The following is a 19,960-nucleotide window of genomic DNA, read 5'->3' as shown; positions in this document are numbered from 1 at the left end:
GTGTTCCTGATTAAAGGAAACTAAAGAGATATGACTACTAAATGCAACATGGCAGCCTGAATTGTATCCTGGACCAGGAAAGAAAAAATGGTATTGTTGAGACAGCTAGCAAAGTTTGCGTAGCATTTTGATGATGGTGTTGCTGTTGTTGATTTTTTCTTGTGGATGGTTACATTGTAGTTGATAGGAGAGTCTCTTGGTTTGTTGGGAAGTACAAATAGGACTATTTATGAGTAATATGACATCTCTCCAACTTTTTCTCAAATGGTTCAGAAAAGAATTAATCATAATGGAAGGAGGGTTTTGAAGCAATTTTGATCATGTCATCAATTGGGGCATCTTGGCAAGAAAGATTTAAGCATTCTTTATATTGCTATTTTGGCAACTTTCCCCTAAGTTTGTAATTATTTCAAAATAAATTATACTTTAAGTGTATTTATAAATGTGAGCATGCTTGCATTTTTAATATCTGCCTGGTATTATACTACTGACAGCCACTAATCATCATTTAAAAATAACCTTTCTGTGTATATCATAAAGGCCCTCTGTAATAGGCAGTCAGTGGCCTTAAACTGGGTAGCCAAGGGAGACAACAACTAACTAGAGGCCTTATAATAACTTAGGCCCCGTCCTAAGTTCAAAATATAATGGCCTCAAAGTGGCAATGGTACTGAAAATAGCATTTAACTTAAACTTCAGGCTCTCAACCCACTAGGTCTATTTGATTTCCATTAATCAGCATAGAAGGAAGCCAAAAGCCAACTCCCATCTCTTAAGACTCTAGCTTACTTGTCATGCATTTCCAAAAGCACACTATAAGAAGATGACTAATCACTGACTGCTTCTTTAGGACCATATGTCTCCCAATTTTAAAGGAAAAATTGTCCCAACTAGTACTAGAAAAACAGATTTCCTACCTCCTGCAGCTGGAGTCGAACCTTGGTAACTGCTCGGATCCAGTGAGCTCTTGCTTGGGTAAATGGTGAAGAACCATTCTCCTCAGGAAAACTTGTAACAAAGAAAATAATGTTTCTTAAAAATAGCCCAGGCAACAAGGTGACTACTCAAGCAAAACTGCCAAGTATCTAAAGTAAAATGGTTTGTATTCATGCCTAGACTTATTTTGTGAGTCAGGCCACTAAACAGAATAGTACTGAATAGCCAATGTGGAAAAAAAAAAAATCCTCTCTAAAATGACAACTCCTTTTAGCTTTTTATCCATTTCCTCTCTCCTTTCCCCTTTATTCACTCAACCAATGAGCCAAATCACTAGGATAGTTTCAGGATTCCAGTAAAAGTAATGGCAAGGGCCCTGAGTCAATGTTAGCACTGAAATTACATAGACATGTGAACTAACCCTTGCACCTTACCTCTCAAGACCACCGAGTCTCCCTTGGGCATTCTGTATATCATCCATCCTTAGAGCAGAATTTTGTTCTTACAAATCTTTCCTGCTCCACTAAGAATATTGGAAGGCTTATCATTCCTAGACTACATCAAAAACGCTAAGTAAAAAAGCACAGCTCTTTTCCTGCCATGGTCTTTTTCCCTGACCTGCCTTAGGGACACATTCAATGACACAACAATAATATATAACAAAGTAGCTTTGGGGCAGAAACACTAGGCTGTATTAGAACAAATCATCGCCCAGGTTCTTAACTGTGGAATACTGGTCAATTCTTGGTGATAAAGCTTCTCCTCTCTCCCACGGAGGTCTAGTGCCAAGGCAGCAACCAAGCATCCACCATTTAGATATCTGAAATATATGCTAGGCTCTGATGCCATCTAACTGAGTCAACTGTATTAAATAAAATACTGTGGGCACTGCTGACCATGATAGAACTGCGCCTCATCTGCATAGCTAGGATTTGAAAGGACATAACCATTGGAGGACAAAAACTCATGCTGGGCACTTCTGCTGCTCTACCAAGAACTCTATCTAGACAATAGTATCTGCCAAGTACAAGGTCTACAAAGAGCCATTTCTCAGTGGGTCATCAATCACAAATCTTGGATGTCTTGTCTATAAGATGAGCCAAGAGAGATGACCAAAAATCAGGAAAAAGGAGAAAAGAAAATAAGTTTGTATCTTCAGTGGTGGAGTAGATACACCAACAACCCTTCAAACTTTTACCACATATAACAGCACTTGCTGCTCTGATCTGTTGGTGAGAGGCTTTATTTTTAGGCCTTGAAATCTGAGAATCCAAGTCACACCTAGCTCTTATCACTCTACCCCAGTGATTTTCAACTGGGGGCAGTTTTGTCCCCTAAGAGAAATCTGACAAGATCTAGAGACATTTTTGGTTGTCACAACTTAGGGTTACTACTGGCATGTAACATACAGAGACCAGGGATGTCATTATACATTCCACAATGCCCAGAACAGCTCCACATAACAAAGAGTTATCTAACCCCAGATATCAATCATGCCAAGACTGAAAATCCCACTCTGCCCTAACCTATCAGCAAATCTACTGACCAATTTAGCTCAATAACAGTAACATTCAAACACTGTACTAAGATTCATTATAAGACTGTTAAAAAACAAGTTTAAAATTTTTCTTCTCATGGGTACCAATTAATTCCAGACACACTGTTAGACCTGAGGAGGCAAAAGGGTGAGATCTGGCTTTTAGACCAATTCTTTCTTAACTCTGTCCTGGTGTTCTCAGCCAGGAAAAACAAAACAAAACAAAACAATGTTCACATAAAAAGTTTAAACATTAACTGGCTGAGAAGCCTATTTCATCCAAAGCATCTCCTTTGAATGAAGTAAGTTGCAGGGCTTGGGTTGGTTCTAGACTCAGAGGCTACCATACATAAGTCCTAGTAGGCCAATAACTGCATATTCAAGAAGGCCTAGGTACACTGAAGCTAACTACAAAGAACCCAAGTGTTCTTCAGAGATCCTCAAAATATCTAGGGAATTATATACCAAAAATCAAAGGAAGCAGCACATAGCCAAACCTCAGTTTCTCAATCACTACCATACCCAGCTATAGCAAAACAAATGAAAAGCACTTACATCCAGCAATACCACAGGCAGATACTGAGGAAACCACATGAACTCCTTAAGGAAACTATCACCTACCTCTCCTGGGGGCCTAGGACGTGGTCTTTGGGTAGCACCAGATCTGGGGGAAGATGGGTTGTGGTATCTTTTTTCTTGTCCTTGGGTTCACACACTCTCCCCTTCTCTTCTTCACCTGTTACCTCCAAGGCTTTCTCTTGTTCTCCAAAGCCCACCTGGCCGTCTCTGGAGAAGCTGCCAGAGCTGTGGCATGAATGAATTGAATCCCTCTCCCGACGGTCATCATCTTGTTCGTGACACTGGTCTAGTTCACTCAACTGAGAGCTTCCTTGACTCACATTACAGGATGAGCCATACCTACTACTGCTGGTGGGGCTGTGAGAATGAAAGAAAGACAGGTGAGTACTTACATGCAAAGAGGGACCAGGACAAAAGTAATGGACAAATCCAGAAATAATGATTCTTTCAGTGGGAAGAATCACAAATAGGAGGTTTCTGGGAAGACAAGACCAAACTTTGTAATCTAGAAGAACTAGTTTCTAGTCAGCAGAAGCACAACAGGAAAAGCAACGCTGGGTTCTCTAATATTAACCTCAACCTGTGACAGACTTTGAAGCATACTTTTTCTTAATGTGATTTTTGTAAGTTGGATTGAGAATTATTAATATTTAAGTATTAAATATAAAAATACCCTCTTATTTATGCCTAAAATTCTTTACTCAGACTTCTAAAGAAACTTGTCCAGTGGCTGTGATTAAAGTTTTCTAATTTCCATAAGGCAAAATGGTGAACTCTACTCCCTTCTTCTTTTATTTACTAAATTGATGTCCCCTTTTCTTCCTCTATAATTATAAATGTGAATGTCTGTTCCTTAGGATGAGCAAAGGAGACTGGAGATGTTTCTTTAATTATCTCTCAGCTATCTACATGATGAGGTAATGGAAGCCATTGGGAGATGAAGTCTATGACCAAAAAAATTTGTCTGGGGAATGGTCTCATCAACATGAATGTTACAATGAAATCCCTGGCAGCACAGGCAATGTCCCAAAGATGAACTTGCCCATCTGTAATGGAGTTGCTCTCTGGACACAACAAAGTTTTGGAAAAAGTGGACAAAATCCAACTCCAGGATCTGGGTCAGGACCACACTAATGCATTTCTATACTTAAAGAGAGGCCAGCCCAACCCTTTCTCAACCACCTGAATTCCCATACCCTGGGAGGAAATTTGTGCGCCTGTTATGAGAGACAGCACCAATAGCAGAGAAAGCGCAGTGAATTATGATTAGAAACCATGATTAGGGCAGCCCGGGTGGCTCAGCAGTTTAGCGCCTGCCTTCAGCCCAGGGTGCAATCCTGGAGTCCCAGGATGGAGTCCCACATTGGGCTCCCTGCATGGAACCTGCTTCTCCTCTGCCTGCGTCTCTGCCTCTGTGTGTCTCTCATGAATAAATAAATAAAAATCTTAAAAAAAAAAAAAAAAAACATGATTAGAGCAGTATCCACAAGTTACTCCCTTGAGCCATATACTAAATTTAAGAGTCAGTCCTACTCAAGACAGAAGTTCTAGGTGATGATCTTTAAGATCTATCCCAGAATAGTTCACTGAATAGTATCACTGAATAGTTCTATCCCAAGTCAGGGGCCCTTCTTTCACTTCTGGTATCATGCTAGAAAGCCTCCATGCAAAAGGACAAAGAATTTCCTTGCCACAGAGTCAAGTCTTTAAAGGGCTTATGTTTACCCTTGGCCAAATGAAGATAAATCATTACTGTTTTCCAGTGATATTCTCCCTATGGATCCTCCCAATTACCTGGTATTTTCTGACTAATTTCTGATCCTTCATCCCAAGGCAGGCTGCTATGAATAGTTCCTAACACATGTGTGTACATGAATGCACACACACACACACACACACACACACACGATCTCTAAAACCAGCCCCTTTGGACAGGTTTGGGTGAGAAGTCATGGCAGCATTCTTAAACTGTACAGTACGTGGTGCTTCTTCTTAGGGGAAATAATAGTATCTTTTCCAAATGGACCCTGCACAATGCTCCAGAATAAAGAACTACAGCAAATGATAGCCCTGAGCTCCCATGACACTTTATTCAAGGCACTTATCAGACACCAGTCTCAAGGTACAAAATGGCAGACCAGAAAGAGCTATATAAACCCATGTGGAATATAGAATATAAATTATCCCAACCTTCGCATCTAGCATTTTACTTAATAACCTCATTGCCACTGGAGAAAGCATCTTAGAAGACTTGGAAAAGCACAGCACAGATCTCTCCCCAGCTATTAGAGATATAAGTGCTGAGGGCCAAGGAAGCATCCTAGCCTATCACATGGTTGTAATTAATATATGCCACACTACTACTTGCAGCCTCTTTCTGCCCTCCATTCTCCATTTCACTTTCACAAGACAGAGCAAACCAGAATGAGTAAATCCTAAGGCCCAGCCTTTCCTTTAGCAGTAAGTTCCTTCTCCCAATTAATGAATTCCATTTGGCTCTAGAGAGAGGGAAGAGGATGAAAAGACCCACACATTACTCCTTGTTACTTAACCCCTAGTTAACATGAAGCTCGGGTGCTAGAAAAGACATAGGAAAAATATAAAGCAGCCTATCATTAAGCTACCTCTAAGTCACTGCATCATAAATGGTCAATTCCTTAAAATCATTTATGATGCTTAGGTTGAAAACAGGCCTTTTGTCGGTCTTTGGTTCCTTGACGTCATGGAGAGTAATTGGTTGCTGTATGTTTGAAAGACAGTCAGTGCAAGGAGGCATCACCTCTTCCTCTTGTGTTTCTGGCTGGTGAAGTAACTCAGTAACAGTGCAGTGCTCTTCCTTATGACTCCCTGAAGGACAGGTGGAGCTAGAAAGGTTGCTTTTGGAACCCCAGTGTTCTCCAGATGCTGAAATTCCCTGCTGCTTTTCCATTTCTCCTGACTCTGAAAGCTCATGAGCACATACACTTGGCCTGGTCTCCAGATGCTCATAGGTCCCAGAGGGTTGAGTAGCTGGTTCAGCACTAGCCTCAGACATTTGAGAAGACTCTAAAGCTTTATCAGCCTCACTAAAATGAAGGTTCTGATCACTGCTGATAACTAAAGCTGGAGAAGAGGATTCTGCAGGTACTTGTTCAGGGCCTCCTTTGTTCTCTTTTGGCCGTGTGAATGAAAGATCCAGCTTCTTTCCAAATCTCAGTTTTAGATCACTTGCCATCATACTCCCTTTCCCATCACTACCTCCCTCAAATAGAGTTGACAACTTTTTAAAATTGGCCATTAAACCAGGCTCCGCTCCTCTATTACCAGAGGAAGGAGATGGGGAAAATAGAGAGCTCAGTGGTTTCCCATAGTCAGTGGCAGAAGATGGGAAATGGAGTTTTGGCCAATTGGTCATGTTTGGGATCCCAAAATGAGGTCTTGGCTGCTCTGTTTCCTGGGGGACTGCAGGTGGATCTTTCTGGGTACCAAGTATCCCATAACTTTCTTTGGCACAATACACAGGCTCCTCCAGTACAGGATGAGAAAGGTATCCTTGGGTTTCTGGTGTGGCACTCTGGCCAGCACTTGCATCACTTAACAGTGGACTACTGGTTTCCAGTGAATTGGTTGTCTGTAGTTCCAAGAAATCTTGGTTTGTGGAGGCTGACTGAATAGCTGGCTTTGCCTCAAGAGGAATAAGTGGCTGAACTGGAGAAGGAAGCTCTTCGGCAATACAGGTAGGATCTGGATCCAAATTCGATAGCAATGAAATATGCTCTGCTTCCAATGATGTCTCTGTATCTGTGCCCTGCAACAACCCCATGTCTCCTTCATCACTCAGAGACAATACTCCTTGCCCAGTATCGTCCCCTGAGACAGAAGGTGTAGCCCCAATTGTTTCAGAATCTTGGGGTTCTAGAATATTGTCAGGAATATCATTGTTTTCCATTTCAGTTGTTAGTTTAGTATCATCTATCAGGGTCTCTGAGTCTGACTTTGCACTAACTACAGTCATTGTACCACCACTGAGAGTAGATTCTGAATTGAGTGTTGGAGAGGAAGCTTCTCTCCACAAATTTTCTGTAGGTACTGATCCTATAGTATCTCTGCAACTACCATTTTGAGGCTTTGCAATAGCTGGGACAGGTGATTCTTGTTTGTATGTCTCTGGTCTGGGACTTTTAAAAACTCCAAGTAACTCACCTTTGAGGGACTGAGATGATGCACCAGAAGAAAGGGAGAAAAAGGAGTTTTTCTTTGGAGGTTTAGGAGAGGAGAAAAATCCAGAGAAAGTTTTGGGAGGTTCAACTAAGCACCCAGAGAAAGACTTCACTTTTGTCACAAACCCGGAAAGCATCTCTACTGAAGAGCCCAACACTGATTTGTCTTCTTCTTTATCTGCCTCTCGGCTCTGGAAGTGCTCTGTATACCCTGGCTCCACAGAGGGAGAGGGTGGTTCTACAATCTCTGTTAAGACCTCATCAGGGACCTTTTCTAATGGCAAGCTCAAAGGGTCACTAGTAATTATTTCAATTTGGTGGTGGTTAGTGCAAGTGTCTGGACTGTTGAGCTTTTCAGTCAAATGGTTATCATGTGAAAAAGACTTGGCCAGTGAGCCACTAGGGAAGGCTTCCTGTATGAAAGTCTCTTCTTCATCAGGAGTTACCCCAAGGGACTCTGGACCAATGAGCAATGTTTCAGTCTGTGCCTGAAATTCTGGTGAATTAGAACCAATGTCATTTTGCAACTGATTCATCTGGATATCTGCTAAAGATGTCCCTGGTCCATTACTAGAATCTTGTTTTTCCTGATAGTCCTTCTCCACATTGAGCTCATCTGTAAGAGAAGTAACCTCAACAGTGTTGCTACAAGGATGCATTTGCTGTTCATGAACTCCCTCCTGGACTATGCTAGCTCTACTGCCACTAGAACCTTCTCTAGTCATTGTGCCACCCATGTCTACAAAAGCACTTGGCTTCTTAGAGGGCTGGGAAGTCACTGGAGCAACAGTTGAAAGGCTGTGTTTTTCCCCAGGAGTCTGCTGCTTTCCATCCAAAAATGACAAGTTGAAGAAACTAAAAGAGCTAGTATGAGAGGCATCCTTCTTGCTGCTTGAGTTAGTAGTCGAAAAAAAGGAAGGAAGTGTAAAGAGCCCTTCTGCTTGAGATTTGGTTCTTGGTAGAGTAGCAGAGGCTCTATTCTCAGATTTTTCAGATCCAGTCAGGAAAGAAAATATACTTTTTCTGGTTTGCAACTCTGGTTGAGATGAAGAGGTTGTGGCAGTTGAAAAACTACAGCGTTGATCAGAAAAATGATCTTGTTCCTTTGAATTCCTTTGGCTCGGAATATCAAAAGTTGGTTGATCACTTCTTGAAACTTCTGTCCCTGTAGACACACCACTAGTTTCTACTGAAGAATTTCTGGAAGACTCTTTGAGACAATTTGCTGAGAAAGACTGATTTGGTGATTGCTGGATTAGGTGATCTCTGGAAGGTACCTCTTTTTCAGTCAAATTATTACTCTGTATATCGGTAGTCGATGGTTCTTTTAGCCCACTGTCATCAATAGTAATCTGCTTGTTCAGACTCCTAACTCGAACCTTCCTTTTAGAAGCAACTGGTGTAGCAGGAAAGTTCCCAATATCCTGGTTAATTGCCTGTGGAGGATTAGGACTTGATTTGACTTCATCCTTATTAACCAAGGAAGAAACAGGCATATTTTCAGTTGTTTGTATAGAAGATACATTGGTTTTAAATAAATCCCCAAGAGTACCAAAAAAATTGGAAACACCAGGAGATTCATTCTTTTGTTGATAAGGTATCTTTCTATTTTTATCATCATTCTTTTCTAAATTTGGTGATCCTTCTTTATTCACCTGGGTTTTAAAGAGGTTCAAAAATCCAGATGCCTGTTTTCCATTTGATACTGTACTTACTGAAGAGTCTTCTCCCCGACCAAAGAGTTTCAATGCACTTTTAAATAATGTTCTCTCAGATTCTTTGGAAGACTGGTCCTGGGGAAGCTCACAGTTCTTGTGTTCATCCCTACTAAACTGTGATGCAAGAGGAACTGAAATAGAGTCAGCTGTAATGATTTCATTATCTTCCATATCTGATTTAGGCCGAAGAGTTGTTTGGCTTACCTGGACAACAGATTTTAACAAACTTTGTTTTTTCACATGAAAATTTTTATTTGAAGGGAACTCTTGCTTCATATTTTTAGTAAATTCTGGTCGTTGAACATTGGATCCTATTTGTCTTTCTAAATCCTTCTTGAGAAGACATTCTTCTTCATCTTGAGAGTTACTCTCTAATTGCTTATTCAAGATTAATGACTGAAGACCATCATTTGTGAGCTCTGCTAAGTCTGAATGCTGATCCATTTTCTTCATGACCAAAGACTCTAAGGATTCATTCTCAACAAAATTCAAAGTATTTCCAACCAAAGCAGAAAATAATGAAGTTACTTTGTTCAATGATGACATCTCTCCTGTTTGCTGTGGACTGTTAGTCATGTTTTCAGGATGAACCAAAGAGGTAGCTTCTTCAGAAGACTGAACCCAGTGGAAACTGGAAGGGTAAACAGATGAATCCTTTGCTAGAGGCTGGTTCTTATCATCCTCTATAAAATGATTTTTACTTAAGTCATGATTTCCAATAGTTTGGGGCTTATTTCTGAGATCCAATATGTATTTAAAGTCTTCAGAACAACACACCTTTTCTTCAAAAGATCCAAAATTTCCTTTAAACTTCTGAAGATTATTGCCTGAAAAATCTAATGGTTGATCCTTTTGGTCACAACTTGACTCTTCAAGTACTTGTGAGAAGGTTCCTAAATTTAGATACACTGGTCCTTCACCTCTTGGCAAAACTACAGATAAATCAAGAGGGTCATCAATTGGTTCCTCTTCAACACACCAGACGAATTCATCTTCCTTGTCAAGCACTTTAAAACTATAGGCAGAAATAATGCTGTCATCCAACATAATACTTGATAGATCATTTGTCTGTAAACCATAATTCAAATACTCTTGATAATAACAATCAGGCATAAATAAATATGCATACTGCCCAGTAGAATCAGTGAGGAGATAATACATATACTGACCATCATGGAACATATAATATCCATAATCCCCATCCTCTGATGGCCACCACACTCCATTTTCAAGACATGACAACCATTCCTGGTATTCATAACTAACACTTGAAAAAACAAAGTTTTCATCCATCCTTAATGATTCTTGTTCAACTATGGAACATGTAGTCTTCTTATAACCTGAAGAACAACTTAAGTCAATGGGCAGTTCTTCTAGTGAATTCTTAGTCTCATTAATTGGAAAATGAGAATTTCCATATAATGAGTTAGCTGCCCACATATCACTTCTTAATAAGTTGTCTTCATTAAATGCTAACTGGTCCAATGATTCATATGGTAAGTCATGCCAAATGACACTGTTTGGATTTGTTTTCCATTCCAAGATATTTGCATTTTGAGCCTTTTGGCAAAAATTTATTGCTGAGTTTTCTGAGTCAGGCCACAGGAAAACATCACCTGATGGGAATGTATTTTGATTCCACATATAATAAACTGGCTGAAGTTTTCTGGAATTTTTAGAGAAATCTTTTATATCAGAGTCCCATTTATAACAGAGAGGATTATTCACCTCTTCAAAAGCCTGACAGTGGTTTGACAGAATGCTAGTACTTAATATGGGTGGATTTAACTTGTTTGAATTTTCGTGTATTTTCCCCTTAAGAACATGGTGTGGTGTCAGCCTCTCAGCCATGGATTTCTCTAAGAGGCCTAGCTGAGCACTTGGAGCACAGTGAAGGACTCTGTTCTCAGAAGAGGGGCAATTATTTTCACTTTGCTGATTTTTCCATGTAGGAGGGGAATGATGACTATCAACCCAAATATCAGATAATGGTGTATTTTCTTTAGGTAAAGATAAAAAGCTTTTTATGAAGCCAGATGTTTCTTCTTTTTCAACATGATTCTTCTGGTTCTCAGGAGTCACACACAAAGTAACAGGGATCTCATCCAAGGATAAATGTTTATTTCCATTCAAACTTTTTATGTTGCCTGAAGACACAGACTTTGCTTCATCTGGTTTACAATCAGTCACACTGTTATTGGATATCAGGTTAAATATTCCAGAGAGTACGCCTGGGATATTATTCTTATGATGAGAATCATCATTTTTCAAATTTAATTCTTGTTGACTAGACAAGTTTTCAAGAGAAGAAAACTTGTTAAGCAGACCAGAAAGGAGGCCTCCTTGGGTTCTTTTCTTCAAAGCTTTATCTACAAGTCTGTCTTCATTAATCTCACTAACCAGGGTGGGTTTTGAAATGGGAGAAGTAAATGCTAATGAAGAGTATGACACTGTTAAAGGTGTCACTTGTGTAAGAGTCTTACTTTCTTCTGAAGAATCTGAAGGAATATATTCTTTGGACACAACTTCAGGGATGGCTGAGGTATCTCTCTGACAGGTATCTACTGCTGCATGGTCACTTGAATTTAATTTGTCTATATTCCCAAATTCCCCAAGATCATTATTAATAACTGGAACTGAATTAGACTTTACTTTATCAAGTGTGGCATCTTCAGGACAATTTATTTGATCATTTTTATTAAATGCTTCTGTACCATCAAATTTCCCTAAATTATTATGAATATGTGGAACTGAACTAGATGTTATTAGACTAAGTTTGGCATTTTCACGGCAGTTTCTTTGGATCTCTTCATCAATGGTTACTGCTGAGTCAGGAAAACTCTGGTCATTGACAGTGATACGGCTGTCAGTGAAAGGAAATTTAAACAAAGGAAAAATGCTTCCTTCCTCTCTTAAATCCTGCTGCTTTTCAGAATGACTAAGAACTCTGAAAAATGGAATATGTAGTTTTCCACTAAAAGAAAAGGAACGTCCATCTTTCCTAGGGCCCCTTTCCCATCCATCTTCCTCTAACTGGTGAATTTTCATAGATTCTGACACAGTTTTCTTTGAGCAGGTCTCAGGTGAAGTGAGCAAAAACTGGCTAAAAGATTTTCTGAGTGGCTCAAGAAAATCATCATCTCTAGTAACTTTGTCCTCCTCAATCGGTGTTGCTGAAGACTCTTTATTTGCAATTCTACTGCCAGTTATACAAGATTGTCCTGGAGTGTTTTTGGCACAGTTTTTTGGTTGATCCGGTAACAGAGACAGATCTGTACAGGATTTTCTTTCCAAGAGACTTTCAGTATCATTTTTTTTATTTGCAGAACCACCTAAGTTTGAAGGTTCATTGGTCGATTGGGAAGACAGCAACAAATCCTTACTTAGGGGCATTTGGGTTGAACCTGTAGTTTCTCCATCATTCCTATCAAAAGTGATGACATTACTGTCATTGCCAAGAGTGTCTTCCCTTTGATTTGACTCTAATCCACACCCAGTGACATTTTCCTTTCTTATTGGCTTGTTCTGGTCATCATCCTTTTTGGTTTCATCTTTTTCCGAAAAGATCTTTAATGGATTCAGCCTGCTGAAAACAGACTTTATAACTGAACTCTGACTCTGTGGAAGGGAGTCCCTTCCAATAGCCTCTGTTGCATCCTGAAAGCTTAAATTTCCAGTTTTACTACCTGTGTGCTCATTTTCAGAGGTTTTGTGATTTCTGCCAAAATCCTCATTATCAACTGCTTGAGAGGATAATGGAGATTGTATGGAAATATCCTTCCCCAGTACTGACTTGGCTCTGGGTTTAGATCCTGAATTAATCATCTCTACTTGATTAAGAGTTTCTGTTTTCTCTGGAACTAAATAAACCAGCTTTTCCACAGAGGTTGTTAGCTGCTTTGTGCCTGAACCCATTTTTTCTGTGAGTGAACTGAACAGAGAACCAACAGCACATTTCACTCCATTCAGCTCAGGGAAAAATATAGCCTTGTCTTTGTCATTCTTGACAATGGCTGAAGGTGCTTTTTGATCCTCAGGCATTTTGTGCTCTGCGTTATCAACAGTACTATTGTGTTTAAGTGATTTTTTAGTTTTTGGAAGGGAGCCAAATCGATTAATCTCTTCTTCCTTCTCTGCTAAATATTCTGACACTGTTTCTACCAAACACTGAAGCTCATCGATTGTATCAACATAGTCCTTCTTGGGTCCCTCAAGAGAGGAAGGGGTCATCTCTTCCATAGGGCACCCAGATTGATCTCCAAGTGTGTTTGCATCACACTTTAACTTTGGTAATGGGAATACTGGATTTGTTACATGATATTCTTCAGGAAAGCCTCCAACATGATGGACATCGGATGGATGATTTGTTGGTGACAATAAACCTTCCTGTTTATCAGTAAGAGGAGAACTCAGAAGTTCATCAGAAGTACTACTGGCAGAATCTTCAAGAATATCTAATGGAGTGAAATTAGTGACATATTGGTTTAAGCCAGATGACTTTTCATAGTTCTTAAAACAACCAGAAAGATCATAATTATGATTTTCCAACTTAGTAGTCCACATGCCACTCTTAACCACAAAACCATTTTTGTAAGGGCGTAAAATTGGATAATTTTGTTTCTTCTTTTCAATGTGGCAAACGTTACAATTTTCAGTGTTAGGATATGTACTTTTGAAGTTAGTCTTAGTTCCTGATCTATCATCATATGGTCGTCTTTCACTGCCTTCAAAATGACGGTATAAGGGTTTGTTTTTCCTTCTCCTATCTATTGTATATTTCTGAGGATATCTGGAGAATACAGAGGTTTCAAACTCAAGGTCAAAATTAAAGGCAGTAGAAAATTCACTTTCTTGACCCAGAGATGGTATCTTTTTCCGATTCTTACACTTCAGTTGTTCTTGTTGGCTGTAATATTTACCAGTTTTTGAAAGAGTTCTAATCTCTTTTGCTTCTGCTTCCTTTAAATTTATGTTACTGTTTTCTAGAAACTCTTGTGATATTTTCTCCTCTATCTCTTTATATATATTTTCTTGCTCTTCATAGTCAGTATCAGAGAAAGTTGAAATAACCTTAATTTTGTCATTTTTAGCCTGCAAGCCTTGTCTGATGTAAAAGAATAAAATTGGAGGAATAGTAAGGCCAAGAAAAGAGAAGAAACAGGGAAAGGGAAGAAACAAATTATAAAATTTAGTGCACATTCAATGAGAAAACTAAAATAATATAAGGGAAGAAACAAATTATAAAATTTAGTGTACATTCAATGAGAAAACTAAAATAATATAATAAAAATTACCATTCAGGCTGAAAAAATATGATAAAGAAATCTATATGTTCTTAAATCAGTATTAAAGTACTTTAGCCAAATAGTTTTTTCCACTTCAGAAAAAGAACAGCTATGATAATAACCATAGCTACTTGCTACCATGAGCTTTTTAGGATCCTTTTATTTTCCAAGATAGAAACAAAATGAAAATGTTTCCTCGATATTTAGAATGTATTTGCAACACTCAAGTTGAACTGTTAAGTATTTAACAAAAATATATTAAGGGATTTCAAGAGACCTAAGTTTGTTGATTAATATGGGTCTGAAAAGAAGTCAAGCTGATAACTTGCTGAAAGTTATTATTTGAGGTAGTATAGCCAAGAATATGGTCAAACATATTTCTCTTAAAAAGAAAAAATATATAGGGGTACCTGGGTGGCTCAGTCAGTTAAGCATCTGACTCCTGATTTTGGCTCAAGTCATGATCTCAGAGTCATGAGATTGAGCCCTGAGTCAGACTCTATGCTCAGCATGGAGTCTGCTTGAGATTCTCTCTCCCTCCCTCTTCCCCTCTATGCCTCTCTCCCTATTTGAGCTCCTGTGAGCGCACTCTATCTCTAAGAGACAGATAAACCTTAAAAAAAGAAGGGAAAAAAATACATAATAAAAATAATCTTTGTCAGAAGTCAAACCTTATGGTATCAACAAGAGCAAATTATTTAAAGCATTATAATATGCAAAATCTAAAAGCTATATATGCATTGAGGATCACAGGGAAATGAATATCTTTCCCTATACTAACACTAGAAGCTGTATTCCAACTTAAGTCCATAAATAAGATACCTGACCTTTCTTTCAGTTAGATCAGAAACTGCCTGCTTCCTGTGTACTCAAGTGGGGGTATACAGAGGACCTGTAGACTAAGTGCTTGTCGACTCATGTTCTTTATAGATTTAACATCCAATTGCATTCATATAGGAAATACAAACAAGATCATGGTGGTCACTTAGTCACTAAAAATCTTCAAGAGAGAGAGACTTGAAGAGACAGTAATAATAAGCTTCAAGAGATATTCTTTTGACCCCCTTCAACACTAGAGACACTTTGGCTATATATCTAACAAAGTCCAACTCTATTGTCAAACCTCAAATTATGTATTTTTATATAATTTATGTAAGATCCCAGTTATTTTGGACTCATTAGACAAAAGCCCATTTGGTTGAGCAAATCCAATATAACATTTTTTTACATGCAATTTCATTATCCTGCAGTATCCTCAAAAACTCAAACCAAACTAGCTTCAGCCTAGAAGTTTTTATACTTCAATTTAAATCAATACATAGCCATTGCTGTAGTGAATGAAGCTATTTATTTTTATACTTCTAATTTAATGGAAGATACTAAGAATGTGTTTGTTCCCTTAGGATTTTAAAAAACTAACTTAAGGATTTAGACCATCTCCAAGAACTTGGCATCTACAGTAAGAGAGAAGTTTAAAAATCAATGTTAGTGACAAATCAACTTCAAAAATTTTTAATGGATAAATATTTTCAAGAATTTTAGTTAAAAATGTCTATGATAAAAGGTTACTTAAAAGTCATGTAATTTTTTAAATGCCTGGGTGAATCAGTTGGTTAAGTGTCTGTCTTTGGCTCTGGTCATGATCCTAGGATCCTAGGATTGAGCCCTGCATTGCACTCTCTGCTTTGTGGGGAGTCTGCTTCTCCTTTCCCCTCAGCCCCTACCCAGCTTGTGCTCTCTCTTTTGAATGAATGAATGATCATGTAATTTTCTTCTCTGCTGGAGATAAAAAAATATTTACTCTTTAATCTCATTTCATATACTGATACACTAAAATCAAATTTATAGGGGATCAATTAAAAAATTTCTTAGGAAAAAATTTACAATTTAAAGTGTATCACTAATGCTCCTCTAAGTATTATTATAGTGGTAGCCCAGGAAATAATCAAAATAATAATAGGGTAATAATTAGGTAAAATGAAGTACTCTAGAACAGTATGTAGTCATTTAGGTTGATGTGCCATTATTATTGCTGGCTTACACATCTAATACTTGCAAAGGAGGGAGGGAAAAGTAGTGGGGGTTTTGCTGTTATGTTTTTTTCCCCTAAAGTAGGACAATATAAACAACTAAAATTAAAAACATAGAATATACAAACATTAAGGGGTGTCTGGGTGGCTCAGTTGGTCAAGAGTCTGCCTTCAGCTCAGGTCATGATCTCCAGGTCTTGGTACAGAGCCCCACATCAGGGGAGTCCCTTCTCCCTCTCCTCTCCACTTGTGCTTTCTCTCACTATCTCTGTCGCGATCTGTCTCTCTCAAATAAATAAGATCTTTCTAAAAATATGCAAATATTCAGTTAATAAACCAGCAAGGAGTAGAGACTAACTATTGTAAGATTCCTGGCATGTTTCTTCCTAGAATCAGATCATAAACAGTAAAAACTCTGTGATGGTTGATATAGGAAAAAAATTCACTGAAAATATTCTCAGAGATAATAGTAAACTGAGATAGGAATTTTAGTAACAAAAAGTATGAGCTAAACTGGAATGGTTTTTAAAATATTAACCTCCAACTAATACTTGATTCAAGCTAGGATCATCAATGGATGCTAAAATCAATGGGGAAAATGTTGGGGAAACTGAATAATGATACAATAAAAATAAAATAATCAATGTGATAGAATATTAACCCAGCTGAATCAAGGCAACATGAATATGGATGTTGATTATAATATTTTTCCAAATTTTGTTTGAATTATTTTTTAAACAGGGGGAAAGTCAGGTGAGTATATATTTGTTTCTATACTCATAAACATATGACAGTAGTCTATAGAAAGGTACATAGGAAACAAACAATGGTGGTGTGAGAACTAGGAGATAGGAAAGAGACCAAGAGGACACGTACAGGTGGGAGATTCTTCACTATATGTTATATTGCACCTTAACATTTTTTAAACCATGTTAATGTTTTCTATATTTAAAATTTTTCTAAAGTTCCAGCAAAAGTTATTGAATCTGCTTTGAAGACATCATCTGAAGTTCCCAGGGAAATATTTAGGTAGGAAAGGTTATCCAAACATTTAACACCTGTGATTTTCTTTTTTTAAATCTTGGTAAAGAGTGTTTCAGAATTGCTGGGCTGGGCAGAGGCGTGTGCTGTTTTTTTTTTTTGTTTTTTTTTTTTTTTTCAGTTATCTATCCTAAGTGAGCATGCTCTCACCCGTTGAGAATCACTGATCACAAAGAGAAATATTAATGACAGAAATATCTAAATGTGAATGTATAGCAGAGAAAAAAAAACTGAGATTCTAGACAAAATGGCTGTAGCTTGGACTATTATACTGCTATACCTCCACTACCACCTCAGATTAAAGCATCTATATTCTTAGTTACATCTTGGAAACTACATTCTAATAAGAGAAAGTGCTTTGTTTTCAATACCCACCTAAGGGCCCGCCGCTCTGGATAATCAAGATCGTAACTTTGCATGGAGTCATTGCAAGAATCCCGGGAATTGCCCTGAAGTAGCAGCTGCTGTGGCAATCGCATGGGCACAGGAAACTGGTGCACAGAAGCGTTGGGCTGGGAAGTTGTATGATAAGGAGGTGGGATGCTATTGCTGGTCTCACTGCGATAGTCACTATCCCGGTCATCAACAGCACTATCAGGATCTTCAAAAGCTGTGGAATAAGCACAGTCAATCAAGACATCCTCGCTTTACTTAGTTTTTTAGAATTTTTTTCTGCTTCTAACTCAAATAGCCACAAGCCTGGACCTTGAGAACAAGAGCAAGCTGAGCTGAATGTGAGCCAAGTGACCTCAAATCCATGTGGAAACCTGTTTCAGTTAATACCTACAAGTTTCTTTCCTTATTTAATAAGACAAGAAACTTGCTTTCATTTTAGTGTTGATTCCTAGAGGAGTTCTAAACTGTATTTTCCCAATGCAGAATTTCCTGGAATTTTTGTTCTCTAGCCCTCATAACTCTAATGAACAATCTGCTTTTAAATGTCATAGATTCTAATCCTCTATTATTATCAAAATGGGCAGAAGAGAAATTTTCATTTAGAGTTGGCTTGCTGTTTTTAGACTTTAAAAATACATGGCTAGGGACGCCTGTTTGGCTCAGCGGTGGAGTGTCTGCCTTTGGCCCAGGGCATAATCCTGGAGTCCCAGGATCGAGTTCTCCCTAGATGGAGCCCACTTCTCCCTCTGCCTGTGTCTCTGCCTCTCTCCCTCTGTCTCTCATGAATAAATAAATAAAATTAAAAATACATATGGCTGAACCCAATAAGCAAGTCCAACATCAGAAGGTGGCCAGAGAATCAGGAAGTTCAAAGCCAAGGCTCTGAAGAACCAAAAGCTCTAGATACAAATAAGAACAGTGGCTGCCTTTATTTAAAGTACTATGACAAATTTTATTTGTATTTTTTAAGGTAAGCTCTATAACCATTATAGGGCTAGAACTCATGACCCCAAGATCAAGAGTCACATGCTCCACCAACTGAGCCCATCAGGCACCCCAGAACAGTAGCATCTTCCTGTCTTGCTGCAACAACAGATTTTTCTAACAATTCCTATCAAGTACCTACACCCAGAGTCTCAGAATTTCCATCCAAAGTCTGGGTTGAAGGAGAAGAGGAAAATATAAGCACTAGGAATGGGATCTTGTTGACAATGCAGCCAAGTCTATCTAACAACAGTGACTATAATTTCAAAGAATTATTTCTGCTTTTCAGACCAGCACCTGCCTGGTTGGTTTTAGTCTTGCTTGATGATAGCTAAAATGACCACAGTTACAAATCCTGCCCCAAACAAAAATAAAAATATTTAACACTGTACTTAGAAAGGGAGCTCAACCTTAGAGTCTTTAAGGTTTATTTTATAGAGAAGCCATTTCTGACACCAACTCCATATGTGTATAATTAACAAGGTCCCAGATGTCCTGTCTTGCCAATTTCCTATTTGGCTCAGTGAGGAAAAGGAACATTCATTATCCCAAAATGGATATACTTTTAGCAGATGATGAACTCCTCATATCAGTAATTTTTTTTAAAAATCTTGGTAAATTATGTAGGCAGTGAGAGCCTTCTGAAGACCATAAGATTAGGCTTTCATAATTGCTTGTGTAGGAGATAAGAACCTGCATCCATGTAGTGGAAATGGAAAAGAGCTGATGAAAAAAAAATCTAGACAAATGATAAAATGTGGGGACAAATGGAAGGTAACAGGAAAATGACATCTTGGCTTGCAAATCAGACTACCTGGTAGATAATAATTCCACTAAAAGAGATGAGGGGGCACAAACATGTGGGTTTTACAAGCAAGGGAGAATATGTGAACACTGGATTCCAGACATTTGTGGGTATAGCTGGGAGTACAGATAGATCTCATGAGCTTTTCCCTTTTGAGTTTAAGGCAACAATGTGAACATAAGAAGGAGAGTAATCAGAATCTCAGGAGAAAAAGTCAGTATGAGAAAGAGGCTAACTTCAAGTGGTCAGGAAAGGTACTTGTCAAACAATAGGGGATGCAAGGCATTCTGCTCAGAAAATATTCTGGTCACATATTAGGGGGAAAAAAGAAAGACTTCAGGGGCATTGGTTTCAGATCTTGATGTATTTGTTGTTCTGAACACTAGAAAGAAAGGATCAAGGGACAAAAACCAGTATGTCTTTCAGACTTAATTCTTTCTGAACCCACAG

At 38.4% G+C, this 19,960-nt stretch overlaps 1 protein-coding gene across 9 annotated transcripts in view; it reads right to left on the bottom strand.

The window, feature by feature from the left end:
- Positions 1 to 19,960, bottom strand: part of UNC13B (unc-13 homolog B) — a 231,502-nt gene that overhangs the window by 84,489 nt on the left and 127,053 nt on the right. For all 9 annotated transcript variants that reach the window (XM_072841810.1, XM_072841813.1, XM_072841815.1 and 6 more), the window contains 3 exons: positions 17,701 to 17,935; positions 3,095 to 3,409; positions 918 to 1,008 (listed from right to left, as the gene is read on the bottom strand). In XM_072841810.1, coding sequence (XP_072697911.1) covers positions 918 to 1,008; positions 3,095 to 3,409; positions 17,701 to 17,935 — 641 coding nt within the window. The remainder of the gene's footprint in view (positions 1 to 917; positions 1,009 to 3,094; positions 3,410 to 17,700; positions 17,936 to 19,960) is intronic.

This window comes from Canis lupus, chromosome 10 (assembly GCF_048164855.1).
Source record: "Canis lupus baileyi chromosome 10, mCanLup2.hap1, whole genome shotgun sequence".
In the NCBI taxonomy this organism is placed as follows: Eukaryota; Metazoa; Chordata; class Mammalia; order Carnivora; family Canidae; genus Canis; species Canis lupus.
Note: the sequence above shows the minus strand (reverse complement) of the source record. Positions and strands in the feature narration are given on the sequence as shown.